Source organism: Bos taurus, chromosome 19 (genome assembly GCF_002263795.3).
Source record: "Bos taurus isolate L1 Dominette 01449 registration number 42190680 breed Hereford chromosome 19, ARS-UCD2.0, whole genome shotgun sequence".
Classification (NCBI taxonomy): Eukaryota; Metazoa; Chordata; class Mammalia; order Artiodactyla; family Bovidae; genus Bos; species Bos taurus.
The window spans coordinates 42,810,505-42,828,253 of record NC_037346.1 but is presented as its reverse complement, the minus strand read 5'-3'; the positions used below and the strand labels follow the sequence as shown (position 1 = coordinate 42,828,253).

At 54.1% G+C, this 17,749-nt stretch overlaps 2 protein-coding genes across 5 annotated transcripts; one reads left to right on the top strand and one right to left on the bottom strand.

Annotated features, from left to right (window-relative positions):
• Nucleotides 1–89: 89 nt before the first annotated feature.
• COA3 (cytochrome c oxidase assembly factor 3) lies at nucleotides 90–1,199 on the top strand. Its single transcript, NM_001034683.1, is given in 2 exon segments — nucleotides 90–329; nucleotides 666–1,199. Coding segments are annotated over 2 exon segments (321 nt in total). The 5' UTR covers nucleotides 90–115; the 3' UTR covers nucleotides 773–1,199.
• An 823-nt stretch (nucleotides 1,200–2,022) lies between these two features.
• On the bottom strand, nucleotides 2,023–17,748 carry WNK4 (WNK lysine deficient protein kinase 4). 4 transcript variants are annotated; one of them, XM_003587441.6, is made up of 19 exons: nucleotides 16,147–17,748; nucleotides 14,530–14,702; nucleotides 13,516–13,736; nucleotides 13,022–13,179; nucleotides 12,392–12,480; nucleotides 12,078–12,294; nucleotides 10,129–10,393; nucleotides 9,785–9,906; nucleotides 9,501–9,559; nucleotides 9,306–9,423; nucleotides 8,919–9,035; nucleotides 4,995–5,132; nucleotides 4,393–4,447; nucleotides 3,713–4,296; nucleotides 3,554–3,614; nucleotides 3,035–3,443; nucleotides 2,747–2,946; nucleotides 2,486–2,583; nucleotides 2,023–2,379 (listed from the first exon to the last, which is right to left on the bottom strand). In XM_003587441.6, exons 1-19 carry the CDS (start codon nucleotides 16,762–16,764, stop codon nucleotides 2,377–2,379), a joined length of 3,705 nt encoding a protein of 1,234 aa, XP_003587489.1. In that variant the 5' UTR covers nucleotides 16,765–17,748; the 3' UTR covers nucleotides 2,023–2,376. The 4 variants fall into 4 exon arrangements, with proteins under 4 accessions (XP_003587489.1, XP_024836659.1, XP_005220861.1 ...); XM_024980891.2 differs by having other exon boundaries at nucleotides 3,713–4,293; XM_005220804.5 differs by lacking the exon at nucleotides 2,486–2,583.
• Between the last annotated feature and the right edge of the window lies 1 nt (nucleotide 17,749).

Below are 17,749 nucleotides of genomic sequence, written 5' to 3'. Positions count from 1 at the left end.
CGCACTCTGTGAACAGAAAGGCGGACTACAGCTCCCAGGATTCCCTTCAGAGGCCGAGGACTACTATTCCCAGCAAGCCCCGCGCCCCGGGAACGGCGAAGGGCAGAGCGGCAACATGGCGACACCCGGACCTGGAGACCCTGTGGATGCCAAAAGCGGAAAGGCCCCCCTGGCCCAGCGCATCGACCCGACTCGGGAGAAGCTGACTCCTGCACAACTACAATTCATGCGGCAGGCGCAGCTCGCCCAGTGGCAGAAGACGCTGCCACAACGGCGGACCCGGAACATCGTGACCGGCCTGGGCATTGGGGCCCTGGTATTAGCAATTTGTATCCATCTGGACGACAGACTAGGGAAGACCGCATATGGGGGCAGGGGAAGGGCAGCAAAGGCGTGTAGGAGGGCAGTGCGCGGATGGTAGAAAGAACCGGAACTATGAAAACCTTGGCTACTTCTAACGCCGAGCCAAGAATTTAAGTGTACCTTGTCATTTTAAAGGTGCTCTTTTAATATAATTTATTAATGATAACGAAATCGGGGTCAGGGCTCAGAGGAGCAGAGGGCAGAAGGTGATTTGGGAGGATGAGATAAACAAAAGTGGTGGAGCAAATCTGAGAAAAGGCAATGCACATATTCCACGTGGTTTCCTGAACCCACCTCCCCAGATGGTTACACCTTCTACTCGGTGTCCCAGGAGCGTTTCCTGGATGAGCTGGAAGATGAGGCCAAAGCTGCTCGAGCCCGAGCTCTGGAAAGGGCATCAGGACACTGATCCAGATGGGCATGGTGCATCTCTAACCTGCTGGAGTCCCTTCACATGATGGATGATGCTCCATGATCCTGTAGAAATTGAAGCCTGCGTTGCTGGCCTTCTTACTAACTTTGGACCATGATAGGGGTCCAAGTAGCCGCTTTGTGCATCTGGCCATTGTCAAGGGAACAACGCCCACCTAATGTTGATTCTGTGTGCCCACTGACCCCTTTTCCTAGTTGTTTCCTTGTTTGAAGTATCCACCTTGGCTTTTCCCAAGCTTTGACTTAATGGTTTAATCCTCTTAAACTCCCCTGGGGGCTGGTTTCGAGGGTGGAGGACAAGAGGTGGGCTATTATGGGGGTGGGTGTGGCAGCTCTGTGCAGTGTTGGAGCCTAAAGTGGGAAAGATGGGGTCAGGTTGAAAATAATAAACGAAGTCATTTCTCTCCAAGTCCAATGAGTGTGTTGGGGCTGACACTTCATGCTGAAGCACTTCACAGGCAGCAGCTGCAGCACTGATACTGCCCCAGGGAGCCGGAAATGTTTAACTAGAATTACTTTTTCCATGAGATCTTTCCACCTGATTTAAGGGAGAGATTGTGGTGGGTCACTGGGCTGTTTGGAGACTGAACCAGCTCTTGGGGGCAGGGAGCAGGCGGGGAGGAAGGTCACCCTTCTGTCCTCAACCCCACACTATGCTCAACTTTACTGCCTTTTCCGTTCTCCAGAGGTAAAGGAAGGATGGACAAGCAGCTTTTATTAACTTCCACTGGGGCCTGCTTCTGTAGGCCTAAGGTGGAGTCTGGGTGGAATCTTAGCTTGGTCAGGTGGATTATTGACCTTGAAGTTTCTTCATGAACTGCTGGCAGGAAGCCCAAAAGCTGGGTTCCACCCCTGCCTCCCATTGTGAGAGGGGAATTCCTTCTAAATCCTCCCCTGCCTAACCCTACTACAAAGCTTTTTTGACTGTGCTGGCTCTTCATTGCTACTCTAGTTGGGTTTTCTCTAGTTGCAGCAACCAGGCGCTACTCTTCCCTGTGGGCTTCTTATTGCAGTGGCTTCTCTCTGCACAGCACAAGCTCTAGGGCGTGCAGGCTCAGTGGTTGTGGTACATGGGCTTAGTTGCCCTGTGGCATGTGGAATCTTCTCTGACTAGGAATGGAACCCATGTCCCCTGCACTGAGAGGTGGATCCTTAACCACCAGACCACCAGGGAAGTTCCCCCACAGAGCTTTGCCCAGTTTTTAAGATCCATACAGATTCACCAGGTTCTAGGTTCCAGAATTTTTATTGGCTGCTACTAATTTTCCCTCCTCCTTTCCAACTGGGAGTGTGCCTTCTAGAATCATCTGGACTCAGGTGGGACTGTTTAGTGGTTCTCTCTCGGCTGGGGAGGTGGCAAGGATGAGGATTTACAGAACATACACCTTCTACACACAGCAAACAGTTCCTACATGTTTGGCTCTTCCTTCTAGGGGAGCGGCACTGTCCACGCCCGTCCAGCCTCCTACTCCCTCAGTGCTGAGGTCTTCCTCGCAGAGTTGTGTTGGTCAGCAGATTCTAAGGGCATAAGCTCCATGGTGGGCCCAGGTGTGGGTGAGACACATGGCTTCTGTTCATAATTCACTGGAGGAAAAAGAAGAAGTACTAAGGAACCTCCAGAGCTGGAGGAGGCTGAAGCTAAAGCCAGTTACCATTCCCTGGGCTCTCCCTCCCTTGAGCCCGCCCTCACCATCCTGCCAACATCCCCGGCGAATGTCACCCCCTTGCTTGCCCGCTGCTCCTGGGAGCCGGTGCTGCTGCCACTCAGGGAGTTCCTTCGCATGATGCCTGGGTGCAGGATGGGGAGGGAGAGCACTGAATGAGGGAAGGGGCCACAGGGAAAAGTGGGGGGCTAGTACCCCCACAGCAAGGGGCAGATTCCCAGGGCCTGAAAGACAGATCACTAGGGAGGGGACTCTGGAACAATGGGAGCTGGTGACTTCTGTCTCACCCGGGCCCAGGGGCTCAGAACGCTGCAGGCTGTTGCGCCGTGAGGTGGGGAAGCTGCCCTTGGAGAGGCGGCGCTGGCGGCTGGACAGCATAGCAGCAGGGGCCACGATCCCTGGTGGGGGCTGCTTTCCAAGCCTGCTATACAAGTCCTCGATTTCCTGTTTCTGTAGTGTCTGTAGTGCCTCCACCTCTGACAAGTGCCTGAGGACACACCAGGGCCGTGAGAGGGCTAGCCCAACACTTAGCTCTGGCAAATCCACCTCCTGACCACCATTCTCCCCAGACTCACTTCTGCCGAAGATTCTGCAGCTCAGCCCAGAATTCCTCGTCCTCTCCACTGCTCTCGGACTCCTCACTGCTCAGACACAGGCTGCTATAGGAGTAGCTCATCCACACTGGGCTAGGATGGCTCAGGGGTGGAGGGCTGCCCCCTACTTGGGGTTCCTGCCCATCGTCCCCTTCCTCTTCAGCTCCAGCCCCTAGGCCCTCGGCTGCACGGTCACTTTCAGCCAGAGCCTCCCTGGCCTCTGGCCTGGCTCCAGCACTGTCCTCTGTGTCCGAGCTCTCCGAGGTCAGCTGAGGGGTTGGAGGCTTCAGGGAGCCAGAGGGAGTTGGGGATGCCAGCTGCAGGGGAAGAGGCTCAGCTGGCTCCTTGGATGAAGTCACTTGGAAGCGCCCAACAAGCTGAGGCTTTCCCTCTGCAGCAAGACAAAAGAAGGCATCATGAAAGAAGGAAGAGAAATCGGTGGTAGGAAATAAAGTCACTGAGAATGATGGGCAGGGGAGAGTCAGTGGTCAAAGGTCTCACCTTTCGAGATGGGCGCCAATCTGGCTTCACCCGGGAGTGGCTGACCAAGATTTGGAGAGGCCTATAAAGTGTGGGTCTGTGAGTAGAGAAATGATCCAGAATGAAGCCCACCCGCCCCTCCTCCCGCCGCCCAATCATCCCTCTTGGTTTCCTACTCACCTCACTCTCCACCTCAGCTGTCAGAGATGAAGGCCACTCCTGGCCACAAGGAGTACAGGGAGTGGGAGGGGGCAGGCTAGGGAGAGGGCCAGGAGGAGCTGGAGGAGACTGGGACAGGAGCCCAGGGGACGGGGACAGCAGGGACTGAGCCACGGTCATCACAGCCAGAGAGAAGGCACTAGCCAGAGAGAGGAGAGGGGCTGCGGTGGTGGAGGGGAGGGGACAAGCAGAGGGGCAGAGGGGAAAGGAGGGAGCAGGAGTGCCCTGGAAACAATCGGGGAAGAGAGAACTCTGTGGAAACTGAGCAGATGGGACTGGAAACTGGGGTGCCCTGGGGGAGAGTGGAAGTGGACAGCTTTGGGGGTGTGGAGAGAGATTTGAGGAGGCCTGAGGAGAAATTGGGGAGAATGAGGAGGGGTTGAGATGACATGGGGGAGAAGTGATGGGAAGGATGGGACTTGGGAAAACAGGAGTTCCAGGAGAAAAGGAGCTTCCAGGAGACAAGGGGGTTCCAGGAGAAGATGTGGAGGTGGAAAAAGCTGCCCAGCATCTTTGCTCCAGGGAGGTGCTGCTCTGGAGCTCTGCTGGGAAGGGAGGGAGGGGAGATTGAGATGCCAGTCCTCCATTCCCATGGGGCAACCCCAGGGGTGGGATGAATAGGGACAGAATGCAGTACATACCCCTGGATGGGTCTGGGGGGGACCCCGGGAGAGCAGGCAGTGGTGCTGACTCCTCCTGAGAGAGAGAAATGTCACAGTGGGAAGAGCTGAGTCTTAGATGGAAAATTTGAGGCTGGGCTTCTTAAGCCAGGACTCATGAGCTTCTGTGAGTCCACAGATGAGTTTCAAGGGATTCAAAAGTGTTTTCAAGAAATATTTAGTGGTAAAGGGGCATGACACCTGCAACTTACTTAAATGGTTCCAAAACAAGAATGCATGGACACACACGTGGATGGGAGAGAGGAAGCGAGAAGGCTAAAGCTCATGTGACAAGACACTACTAGCCAATCTAGACAGAGCACCTAGGGGTTCTTTGTACAACTATTGCAACTTCTCTGCAGGTCTGAAATTATGTCAAAATACTGAGTTAAAAGTATGCACTGAACACATTTTTCTGGAACAAGAGTCCATGGCTTTCATCAGACTCTTAAACGGGGGCAGAGCCATTGTTTTGGGATCCTAGAGATGACAACAAGTTAGATCCAAGGGGACTGGTGGAGGCAAAAAGTAATGAAGCCTGTAGCAGAGTCCCATCCCCCTGGAGGTGCCCACAGGGGTCTGACCTGGGGACTCAGAGGGTCTTCAGCAGCCTCCACAGGGCCAGTATCTCTCTTCAACAGGGTCTCCACTCGCTGGATAATCTCCCGAATCCGGTTCAGGAATCCAGCTCGCTCCGAGGGTAGAATGAACTCATTGTACACCTGGTGAGAATCAGTAGGAAGGGGAAGGGGAGCTCGGTTAATTCCACTTGTCCCTTTCTTTAAAAAACCAACCCTTCACCCCACTGCTTCTGCTCATCAATCTAAAACAAGTATTTAGTAAGCATCAGCTGTGTGCCATGCACTGTGTGGTTGTAATGAGAAATACAGCTTAGAGGAAAGGAGCTAAACTTCATAGCATGCGTGTTTATACCAGATCTTTACATATCTTATCACATTTGACACCAATAACAGCTTGCTGTGGTCTCCATGTGGTCTCTTTAGAGTTATGCTAACCAATGCTTAACAAGGTGCAGTTCAGTCTTCCCAAGATCACGAGATTTGCACCCAGATCTTTCTAAAGCCAAAACCTGAGTTATATTTCCACTGATGCCTCACCTGTTTTTGGACACAACTCTGCTCATACAGCTTGTAAAATGTGCCACACAGATCCACATAAACACAGCTCCACAGAGTTAAGTAAAAATAAGGCAATATGTGATAAATGTAACATTCAGGTCCACAAACACTTACTGAGTGTTTTATGTGCCAGCATTCAGGTCTACAAACACTTATTGAGTGTTTTATGCACCAGGCATAGGCTAGATTCTTTGAGGGAACAAGGAAGCAGAAAACACTGTCCTGGTCTCAGAGAAGCCCAAAATCTTAGTGGAAGAGACACACACATACATAACTCAATAGACTTCAAGTCAGCCCAAGGCAGGTAAGGCATTTATGATTGAGGTACAGATAAAAGTGCTATTCCCGGAGGGGGAAGGGAGAGCCGCTGTTTAATGGGTAGAGATTCAGATTGGCAAGATAAAACAGTTCCAGAGACCTATTGCCCAACAATATGAATATACTTTACACTACTGACCTGTGCACTTCAGGACGGTTAAAATGACACACTTTATGTTATATGTTTTTTACCATGATTTTTAAAAATGCCATTCCAGGACTTCCCTGGTAGTCCAGTGGTTAAGACTCTGCGCTCCCAAAGCAGGGGGCCTGGTTCAATCCCTGGTAGGGGAAGATCCCACCTGCCACATGGCTTGGCCAACAATAAATAAATAAGTAGAAATAAATAAAATAAAACACCATTCCAAGAAGAAAGCAGTTCATAACACTTCAGGGGACAGCGGGCAGCTGAGATGGCTCCAGAGCTGAGTCTTGAAGGATGACTAAGAAAAGCAACCCTTTATTGAGTATCTACCACGTGTGGACATTTCCCATACTTTTATCATTTCACTTCTCATACATGCTATATCATTTCTCATATATTACATAAGAAAAGTGAGAAGTGTTAGTCACTCAGTTGCATCCCAACTCTTTGCTATCCAATGGACTGTAGCCCTCCAGGCTCCTCTGTCCATGGAATTCTCCAGGTAAGAATACTGGAGTGTGTTGCCATTTGCTTCTCCAGGGGATCTTCCTGACCCAGGGATCAAAGGCGGGTCTCCCGCACTGTAGGCAGATTCTTTACTATCTGAGCCACCAGGGAAGCCCATCAGAACATCTTTGCAAAATAAGTAATATCCCCTCCATTTTACTGATGAAGTTCAGAGAGATTAAGAAACTTGCCCAAGTTTGCCAAATTAGTAGCTAACAGAGCTGAAGTTGGAACTCAGGTCTTATGTGAACCTCCATCCTTTCCTCTGTTCTGCACTGTTCTGAGGCAGCAAAGGGCACATTCACAAAATAGCGAAGACTGAAGTACAGCTGAGAGTGCTGTGAATTTTAAAGGTCATACTCCAGAATTTGAACCTTACTCTGTAACCACAGGTAGCCACTACCGATTTGGGGGCAAAAGAGCAAATTTAAAGTCTTGAGAGAATTCTGCTGCAGAGAAAGAGAGGGTGGGCTAGTAAGGAAAGAAAAGAAGGCAATGGACCCTGGGTTCAGGGACAGGGTCCCTCTGCTTGTGTGGGATCTGAATTGGGCTTGAAAGCCCATAGAGAAAGCTCCCAGGGAGAAAGACTGCTGAAAAGATGGAAGCAGAAGCTGAAAAGGCAAGTAGGCCTCTTCAGAGGACCATTCAGAAACCAGTGTGGCTGGATGAAAGATTCTTGAAGGGCTGAGTGGCTTGACAGAAGTGGATAAGCCTGCATGCCAGGTGCTGTTTTGTCTTTGTCCCTGACACAAGCTGAATGACATGATGGAGAGGAAGATTTAGAGGGAGTTCCTGAAGTCTGACGTTTCCTCCATTCCCTTCCCTCCCGCATCCCAGAGGCTGGCAGCCAATGCCCCCATTCCACTGAAACTGGTCTCCCACAAAGACCTCCTCCTGACAAAAGCCAGTGTGGTCTTGCCTCAGGCCTCACCCTATGCCTCCTCGAAGCAATCTCCTTCCTCAGTTTTTACTAAAATATTCCAGAGTTCCTTCTGTCTCAGGTTCCAATTCTGTCCTTTGATAACCTATCCCTGCTCCCCGTTCCGGAACTGGGGGCATCTACTAAGATACTCCTCTATACCTCTGGCTTTGCAGGCCCATCTTCTCTCATGCTCAGCTCTGTGCTGAGACTCCCAGATCCACTCCTGCCAGTCCTGCCTGACCCATATTCTGCTTACTTATGGAGGATCTTATCTTGCCTGCCCCTCTGTCATTCAAGCTCATCATGATACCCCCTCCAAAAAACAAAGCCATACTCTCATTTTAAAACTTATCTCCTTTGATGGCCTATTCCTATGAGTTCCTCCAAGCTACAGGTCACCCTTGATAGCCCTTGCCCTAACTCCCTCTCATGTCAACTCATCAAGTATTTACTGACCATGTTCTATGTACACTGTACTATGTCAATCAATTACTGGATGACACAGTAGGTTATTTTTCCCAAAATAACCCCCAGATTCACCCCTCTTCTTCCTCCCCCTCCATAATCTATTCTCTCCTTGGACCATATCTGGCTTCTTGCGTCCATCTCCCAACTGGATACTCTACCCACAGCCCTCTCCCACATCCCACAACAGGGCAGTCTTAAAACCTATTCTCACGGTGTTACACACTTAACTCTTAAGACTCCATTACACATTACACGCTCACATTACATGCTTAAGCCCACATTACATGCCCAACCTCACTTCTACAAAACTTTTTTTAAATTGAAGTATAGTTGACTTACAATGTTGTGTTAAGTTCTGCTGTACAGCAAAGTGATTATATACATATAATATATATGTATATATACACGTTCTTTCTTAATATTCTTTTCCATTATGATTTACTACCTAGGATACTGAATATAGTTCTCTGCTTTACAGCAGGATCTTATTGCTTCCAAGAGGAACCCTTAATTCCAGTGACAAAGGTCTCCTCAAGAAGCCCTCCCAGCCCTATACTTCAAGTCACTCCCTGTTCCCATGCCTCTCCTTTGCCATACCACCACTAGACACGCCCTTTCTACTCTTCACTGCCATTCCGACTCATCTGTCAAGACCTTGCGTGAGTCCTTCCTCTTGCGCTGCTGACCCTTCCCTTACAGCCCATCCTTTCCTTACAGCCACAGCATCACGTGTCTAGTGTGCGTACACTTCACTGCAGCACTTGTGGATATCTTGTGTTAGTCTCAAGTTGCTCCAGCTGAGGATCCAAACCTCCCTGGATAAACAGAAATCTCCTCCCAAACAAAGGCAGATAAGTCTTCAGTGTCACTGCACTGAGGGCCCGCCAGCTTTGAAACCCCTGTCCTTGGATTGTGGGGGGGCGGGGGGCGGGGCAGTTCAGCACCCGGGGACATCAGGAGGGAGACTCTTGTCTCAGATTATTAGAATGTGCTCTCATCTCTCCCTCACCATGGCAGCTGCGATCTCTTCTGGGCTGTCCCCATCCAGATCAAATCGGAAGGTCACCATCTTGCTGTTGTGCGTCTGCAGCTGGCATTCAACCACTCTGTCATTCTGGTCTGAGACCTTCAGAGTCAAAGTCAGCAGAAGGGAGGAGGTCAAGCTCTGTCTTCATCAAGTGTCCCCACCCTTCTCCACCCAAGTCACAGTGGCCAGATTGGAACCGGAGAGAAGCAGATTCTGCCCCCAAAGTCTCGTATTGAAAACATGACTGGTGGCCTCTTGGCTACCAGTAACACAGTGCTTCTCGCCTTTTCTGGCTGACCGCACTCCCATCACTGACAGTTCCATCCAGGCCCTGTAGGTTATTCCCGAACTCCTGTGCCCCTTCCTTACACTTGTGACCCGAAGCCGGGATCGAGGTCTACGCCGGAGGTTTTTCCCTGGGGGTCTCCTCATCCGTTCCATCCCTTCTCCCACATCACTAAGGCCTGATGCTGCCTCTGAGGCATAACTGGAAAAGGGAAAAGACACTGAACCCCAGAGCTCCATATAGCTCACCTTGAAGCCCCCACTCAGACCAGAACTTACCTCTCTCCAGGGGAAAAGTCATTGCCGGGGCCAGAACGTGGAATGGATAGAGCAAAAGCCTGAAACAGGATATAGGTTCATGAGGTCAGGGGAGGATAACTTGTTGGGTTCCAAGAAGACGATATCAAGGGTGCTGGGGTACTAGGCAGAGGGAATAAAGATGAGGACAAGAGTGGTGGATTTCCAAGGACATGGGGCCAGGTCATAGTGTTGGGTTTTACAGGGTGAGAGCTAGGTCATAGGCTTGGAATAGCTGGGAGCCCCCCCATGTGACCCCCTCTCACCGCGGGCAGGCGGAGATGGGACTCAGCGGGGCTGGATGGCACCCCACTAGGGGGCTGAAGGGCAGGGTCTGAGGCATCCAGGAAGCCGGAAGAGCTGAGGTAGCCATCAGTCTCGCAATCCGCTGGTGGGGGAGGGAGGGGATCAAAAAAGGGGAAATAAAGGGGGGTGATGGCTGAGCAGGGGACTGCCTGAGCAAGGAGGGGGCCTGGGGCTGTGGGAGAGTTCTTTCCCAGAAGGAGCCCTGGCTAGATGTAGAAGGCTGGGTAAGTGACAGTGCTGTTGGGTTAAACGTCTGGGTAGGGGGGCAGAGGTCAAGGGTTCTGGGATGTTAAAGGTGACTTACAGGTGGTAGATGAATAGCTGGCATGGCGGAAGAGGAAGGGCTGGTGCTGGTCTGCCTCTGGCTCCTCGGGCTCAGGAGGGAAGGCACTGGAGGGACCAGGAGTCATGGGGACAGCTGCTGGTGGGGGTCTCGGCGCTGGGGGGAGGGCCTCCAACTCCCTAGCTTTACGCAGCTTCTCACGCTTTCGCTGGATGGCAGCAACCCGTTCACGCACTGCACGAGCCACTGGCTGGTAATCAGCTTCACACACTAAGCCCAGGGCCACCTGGAGTTGGAAGGGTGAGGAACACAGTTTGAGGTGAGATTCACCGTCTCCCAACAAAGCCCCATCAGGACACCTTCTTGAGGCCTCTAGGATATACAAGAAAAGGAACATATATTGATTACCCACTGTGTCCACAACTGGCATTTTTTAAAAAGTCATTTATTTACTTGACTGCGCTGGATCTTTGTTGTGGCAAGTAAGATCTTCAGTTGCATGTGGAATCTAGTTCCCTGACCAGGGATCAAACCTGGACTCCCTGCGTTAGTAGCATGGAGTCCTAGCCACTGGATCACCAGAGAAATCCAACTGGCAACTCTTTACCATATCATCATTAAATCCTTCCAGCAACCTTCTGAGATAGGTCTTATCAACTCTATTTTAGAAATAAGTAAAGTAAGTGACCAGTTCAAGGTTATACTCTAAGTCAATTGTTCTGGGGGGATGGTGGAGAAAAATATCTGTAGATATTTTTAGTTGTCACAACTTGGGGGGTGATCCCACCGGGATCTACTAAGTTGATGCCAGGGATTCTTCTCAACAACCTACAACAGTATAGCACAGTCTCCCGAACAATGATGTCACTAGTGTCAAAGTCAAGAACCTCTGTATGTAATGGATCAGGTCCCAATCTCAGGTCAGATTTGAGCTCGGTTACAGAGACTGACTCCTATGTCTTATTTCAAACACATTCTTAGGTTCTTGACCCAGATCCACCAACAGATGATTCCCACCCTTTCAACTGCATTTTTCCATCAAGAATATCATACTCTTTCCCTTCCCACCTCAGACCTTCCTAAACCATCCCCACATTTTCTGCCTCTCATATATGCCTCTCCTGGTCCACCAGCTTCTATTCATTATCCTTATTCATTTCAATAACAAGCTTCGCTGGACAGGTAAAGGAGGTGGGGCAGGATGAGCTGACTCAAAATCTGAACAACCTGAGTCAGTTGTGCCACTTGCTTGCGACCTGGTACAAGATATTCAGCTTCTTTGAGCTTTCATTTCCTCAGCAGTAAATCAGATAAAATCACTCTATGCAGGGTTGGTAACAACCATCAGATGCACGTGAGAGGGCTCTAAGATGTGGGTGGTTAACTGAGTTCCCATCACGTGCTAAGCACTGTCAGGGGCAGAAGGGTCAATACACATAGTCTCTGCCCTCAAGACCTTGTAGTCTTGTGGAGGAGAAAGATGGGAATGTATCCTGGTATAAAACAAGACTGATGGGGACCCGTCCAGTAATGGAGGGCCTGCTGAAATGGAAAGACGCATTTAACTTTAACTCTAGAGCCGACAGGCTTTCTCAAATGCACGGTTCCAAGCATGAAGCAAGATCAAGAAAAAGATGGGGTGGGGGAAACAAGAAAGGGAAAAATAGATAACACGGAGAGAAGGACAATTAGGGAAAACCGGATCAGCAGGAAGTTAAAACAGGGAGGTTGAGGGACCCAGGGCTGGAAAAGGAAATCTTCGACTTGCGGAGAACACTAAGTGTGCCCGCAGGTGCGTTAAGGCGAGGGCAGCAGGGAGACACTCGTAGGAGACTCGGAGAGGGCTTCGTTGAGCCCACCACCCAGACAACCCACCACCCAGACATCGCACCCACAAGGCACTGGCCCCTCCGGTTGAGGTCCACACGCCCCTCATACGTTACGCAGCAGGTATGCTGTCCTCCGCTCACCATCTCCTGAGCCACCTCCTCTGCCGCGTCCCGGCCCAACTGGAACAAGAACTCGATGGCCTGGTTGTCCCGTGGGCGCCCCCCTCGCCGCGCGTCCTCCATGCGCAGCCAGAGCTTGAGGTCCGGCTTCTCTCCGTCGTCCTCCTCCGCCAACTCCACGTGCACGCCGCGCTCCTCGCGGAAGAAGGCGTGAGCCAGAAGGTCGTGGATGGTGAACCTAAGGGCGGTGCCAGCTTGAGCAGAGCCCCACCGCCGCCGCCGCCGCCCGCCCTCCCCATCACCCCACCCCCCTCCGCCCTGCCCCCTCCACCCACCTCTCATTCTTATCCGTGCGGATGCAGCCTTCAATGATCTCCTTTACCTCGGGCATCTTCACCTTGTAGAAGCTGTTGGGTTTCGTGCCCTGGGGAATGTGGTTGCATGAGGCCTCCCGCTCTCTGTGCCCCAGCTCTCTGCTGACTTCCCCCTCCCACCCCGCCCCAGCCCGAGGCGGCAGCTCTTGCAGTTGCCAAAGCACCAGCTACGCGTTTAGAAGTTGTGATTTCAAATCCCAGTCCCCCCGCCCCGACCCCCCCCCCCCCCCGCCCCACCACACACACACACACGTATCGACAGTGCGACCTTGAACCAGGCTCTCGCTGAGCCGGTGTCCTCATTTGTAAAATGCAGGGCAGAACATTTGCCCTGCTCACCCCGCGGGGCAGCGGATACGATCGGATGAGAGATTGGATTTGAATCATCTGTAATCTCTAGGGAGCGCTACACACATCGTTATTCTAAAAAGCCTGTATTGGAGAGGCCGTGAGTGCATCCAGTAACCTTCAGTGTTCACCGGGGCGTCTTTATGTCTACCCCGTTTTCATTAAGGGAAAGGGCATTGACCGCGGGGTGGCCGGGGCAGCCAAATGAAAGGGGGACTTGTGATTCCCTCTCCTCCCTCTCACCGAGGTGACCTTGCGGTAGATTTGAGCGGCATTCTGGCACTCTGAGTAGGGGTACTCCGAGGTCGCCATCTCCAGCATGCACATGCCAAACGCGTACACGTCCACGGCCTCATCGTACTTTTCCTCGTACATCTCTGGGGCCATGAACTCCGGGGTCCCTGCAGGATCCACAGCAGACGTTAGTGCCTCCTTTCTGGCTTCGTCCCTCTCCTTGAAAGTACAAGTGGGGGTGGGGGCAACCCCGCGAATTCTGGAGTGCAAGAGACTCACCCCTTCTCGTCGTGTGTGTGTGTGTGTGTGTTGGGGTGGGGGGGTTGTGGGGAAGAGGACACGCTACAAGTCTCATCTTCCCCGTGGTTTTCTAACTCCGTGGAGGGGTTCTAACTCTAATTACCGTTCTAAATCTACTAGGGGCAGGGGGTCCCCAGGCTCTCTCCCGACAGGGGAAGGGGAGGGAGGGTAGGAGTGGCAAGGATCCTCCTGGAGCGACGCACCGATGACGCTCTTGGCGAAGGAGGCGCGCTTGAGCGTGGCCAGGCCCAGGTCCCCGATCTTAACGGAGCCCGAAGGGCCGGTGATAAAGACGTTGTCACACTTGAGGTCTCGGTGCAGGATAGGGGGTACTCGGGAGTGTAGGAAATGGAGCCCCCGCAGGATCTGGCGGCTCCAGCGCTGAAGGACTCGTGGTTTCATCTCACGGAACCGCCTCAGGTATCTAGGGGAGGACGCACAGCTAGGGTCAGAACAAGGAACACAGAAGATGGGGAGGGAGCCCACCACTGGGAGGTTCTCCTCCCCGTAGCCCCACCCACTCCCGCCCACGCATCTGCCGCTAGCTTCTCCCAGCACAGATCCGCGCCCAGTCTCAGACAGAAAGGCAGTCAGGGGGTGTGGCAGGTAGACAGAAGGTTACAAAACGGGTAAATTCAAGACATGGCCGCCGCCAAGGTGCTGTGGAAGCGCGTAAGGGATGACTAGCTTCCCCGGACGTGGGGGAGGGCTTCCTAGAGGAAATAACTTTTCTGTGGTGTCTTGAAGGATGAGTAGGAGTTCAAGGGTGAAAATGGGAAGAGATGAAGACCTTGCAGGCAGAAGGAAGGCGTGCTTAAAGGCACGGAGACAACAAGTGACGGCACAGGGTGGGAGGAGGTGCTGGGAATTTGCTTTGTCCGGAATGTAGGCTGGATCCTATAAGGACTTTGTGAGCAGTCGCTAGAAAGAATGGACTTTATCCGGAGGGCGGTGGGATAGTTCAAAGGGGTTTTAAGGAGAGAAGTGATAAGACCAGATTCCAGGAAGATAGGATAGCTTGGAGAGGAGAGGGGTAGCATGGTGGAGGACTCTTTAGGGGGCACTGCAGGCCTCCAGACACTCAAGAGGCGAGGATAAGAGAGTGAGCCCGGTTTGGGACCTGCGTGTACAGTCTGAGGAGCCCAGGCTCCTTCAGAAGCAGTGGCGACCTCCCACCACCAGTCCTCCCAACTACCACCAGCAGGCGCGGAGCTCACGTCTTGAGCGTGCCCGAGGTCATGAGTTCGGTGACCAGCACGATGCAAACCTGGCCCCTCAGCACCGACTTCCAGGAGTCGTAGAAGCGGACGATGTTGGGGTGCTGCAGCCCCTTGAGCATCTCCACCTCCTCTGAGAATCGCTGCCGCTCGGCTCGAGACAGTTTCCGAGTCTGTGGGGTAGGGGACGGGGATCACGGTCACCTCAGGCCCAGGACCCCCACGAAGAGGGGGATGGGGACACATGCGGCGGGGCTTGGAGGAGCGGTGAGGGTAGGAGCCAACAGATGGGACTGTGTGGGTGGGATCATTCGCCAACAGGATTGTAGACCCGGAGTTCCCGGTTTGCGCCCCCTGGGCCGCTCCAAGGACACGCCCACTATGGGCCTGGGGCCGCCCCCTGGACCCCCTCCTGGACACAAGAGCTTTTATGCAGCCCGGTCCAGGAGCTCTGAACTCAATAGCGCCTTTGTAGCCGCCCAGGCCGGCCGTGGGGCGGGAAGGGACGCCCGGGGGCTGGCAGCGGGCAGGCAGCAAGCAGGCAGGCGGGCAGAGAATTGGGGCCGGCAAGGGGATTGGCCTCAGAAACTGGTAACTGCTAGATCCAGGGAGAAGGACTGCAGAGGGAGGTACAGACAAAGAGAGAAGGGATCCAGGACCAGGTGCCAGGAGACCGCCCCCTGCTCCATAGCTGTCTCGCTTTCCCCCATCTCCTTCCTCCACCCCCTCTAACCCCTAGTTTGGACGCTTCTCCTGGCCTGGCCTAAAGCCTGGGGTGTGGCACTGGCAGGCACAAGGGGCAAGCTCAGGGCCAGGGCTGGAGGGGAGGACCCTTCCTCCAGGCTCTGTCCCCTCAGTCTGAATCCAAAGCTACTAGCTCAGACTTAACTGGGTTTCCCCTCTATGGGAGGAGGGTCCTTTAAGCCAGCATACCCCTAAAGCCCATGGGGCTCAGTGCTTTTGGTCTGGGGAGAGGATAGCTCAGGTAGGCAGTGGGATGAGGAGCAGGACTGGACTCAGGCCAGGGCTGGAGCTCCTGTCTCCCCCTCCCCCAGCCATGGCGAAGTCCAGAAGTTTGTTCCAGAAGGGATGTGGGAAGGCCCTGTCCTGCTACAATAGCCCTGTATCTTCTGGAAGTGGAGAGGACCCTGTCCCAGCTCCTGGCCTCCATCATTCCAGCCTTCTAATCTGCAAAGATCCAAGGCAAGGAAAAAGGAGGATCAGGGTCACACTGAGGGTCTCAGGACTTAAGGGGAAGGGAGAGGAGGAGACAGTGGGTAACCACTGCAGGAAATTGGTGAGCCACCCCTCAGGTCTGAGCTGGCTCCCTACCCAATTTCCCATCTTATTTTCTTTCCAGCTCTCAGGGTTGAGATGGAGCCGGAAAAGTAAGAATGTCTTAAATCCACAGGGGAGCTACCAAACACCACCTGCCTCAGCTTATCCTTCTGCAGCCTGGAATCAGCCAGGTCCATGGATCATCAGAGCAAGTGGGACAAGTGTCCGGACATTTGACTGGAAAAATACATCCCCCTTGCTGCTGTTCCCTGGGTCTCCCATCCCAAGACCTCCAAAGGTCCCATCCCGTGGCGTCACCGAGGGAGCGCCCAGCCGCACCTGCAGCTCACACCAGGCCACCTCCACCGTGGTGTCGGTGTCCAGCCCTCGATACACCGTCTTGAACGAGCCACGTCCAATCTCGATGTCAAACTTGAGGTATCGGCCGTCCGGGGACGTTGCCACAGCCTGGGTCTCCGTGTCCTCTTTTTCCTCTTGCTCCCGCCGCCGCTCCCGGGCCGCCGCCGCCTCGGTGATCCTCGGCTGTTCCCGGGACCCCGACCCTCCTGTGGAGCCGGCGGGCTCCAAACGCTCGGAGTCTGCAGGCTTCACAGGGGCGCCCGTGGTCCACATGCCCTCAAGGGGCTCTTCAGAGCTGGGCGGTGGGCTCATCGCGGGGCCGGAACCAGCGGAGTCCGGCGGATCAGGGGGCTCCGGAACGGGTGAGGCTGGCTGGGACCAAGAGCTCAGTAGCCCCAAGTCGACTGAGCTGCGGCGGCTGAGACGGGAAGAGCGCGGCCGGGGCTCAGCCTTCCCGGAGAAGCGGCGCACCCGGCGGGAAGGGGGCCCGAGGCGGGGCGGCCCCGCCGCGGCAAGGGTCGGCGGGGGCCGCAGGGGCAGGTCAGCCTCCGCCTGGGACATGGGGACTTCGGTCTCTGGGGCCGGGGGTGCCAGCATGAGGAAGGACCGGGCACTGCAGGCGGTAAGCCGGGAGGCCTGATAGGACGACTGGCTGGGTGCGCAGTGCTCCGGCTGAGCTACTGGGGCCCCAGGCCCGGCTCTCCTGCCCCGCAGCTCCGCCCCCACCCCGCCTCCGCCCCGCCCTTACCCCCCAGAGCCGCCCCCTCGGAGCTGCCCATGCAGTGGAACCCCTGGCGCAGCCCCTCACCTCGGCCACTGCCCCGCCCCCGGCCGCTGGCCCTCCTCCTCCTGGCCTCCCGGAGCACCCGCCCTCAGTCTCTTTCCGTAGCCGGAGCCCGGTGAGAGACTGTGTCCTCGCACACTAAGAGTGCGCAGACCTGTTTGGGGGAGCACCTTACTAGGACAGGGAGATGAAACGTGACCGCGGCTCCCCGACCCTAGTAAAGGGGGGTGGTGAGGAGGAGGCTACCATCAGTCTGCACGCCCCAGATAAGGTAGCGCCACCCCCTCCTAATCGTCCAGAATGGCCTCGGGCCGACAATACAGAGGTCTGTGGAAAGATCTGGTTTTCTCCGAAGTCGCAGTCCCTCGGGGCTGCGCAGGGATGGGTGTGTGCACCACAGAGCCAGCCCCTCCCCCAAACCAAGGACCGGGTCACCCATCCTCTCCACTCCCCACCTTAACCACAGCCTGGCCCTGGCCAAAGTGGCTGTTTTTGCTCTGTGGGCTCTCCTTCCTCCCCCCTCTGTTTGCCAAAGTTTCCAATAAACCAAAGTCCATATCCGGTTTACTCCCCCTCAGCTCCCCTTGGCCTCAACTACCAGAGCCAGACCAGATGGATGGAGGGAGGGGCTTCAGCGTCCTGCAGGACTTCAATGGGGAGGTGGTGAGGGAGGGGAGCCATTAAGTTATTCCACTGCAGACACAGAAAGCTGAGGTCCCCAGTCTGTGTTCCGTTAGCACTCCCTCACACAGCCCACCCAGCAGATGTAAAACTGCAGGCTCAGAGTCCCCCAGTGCG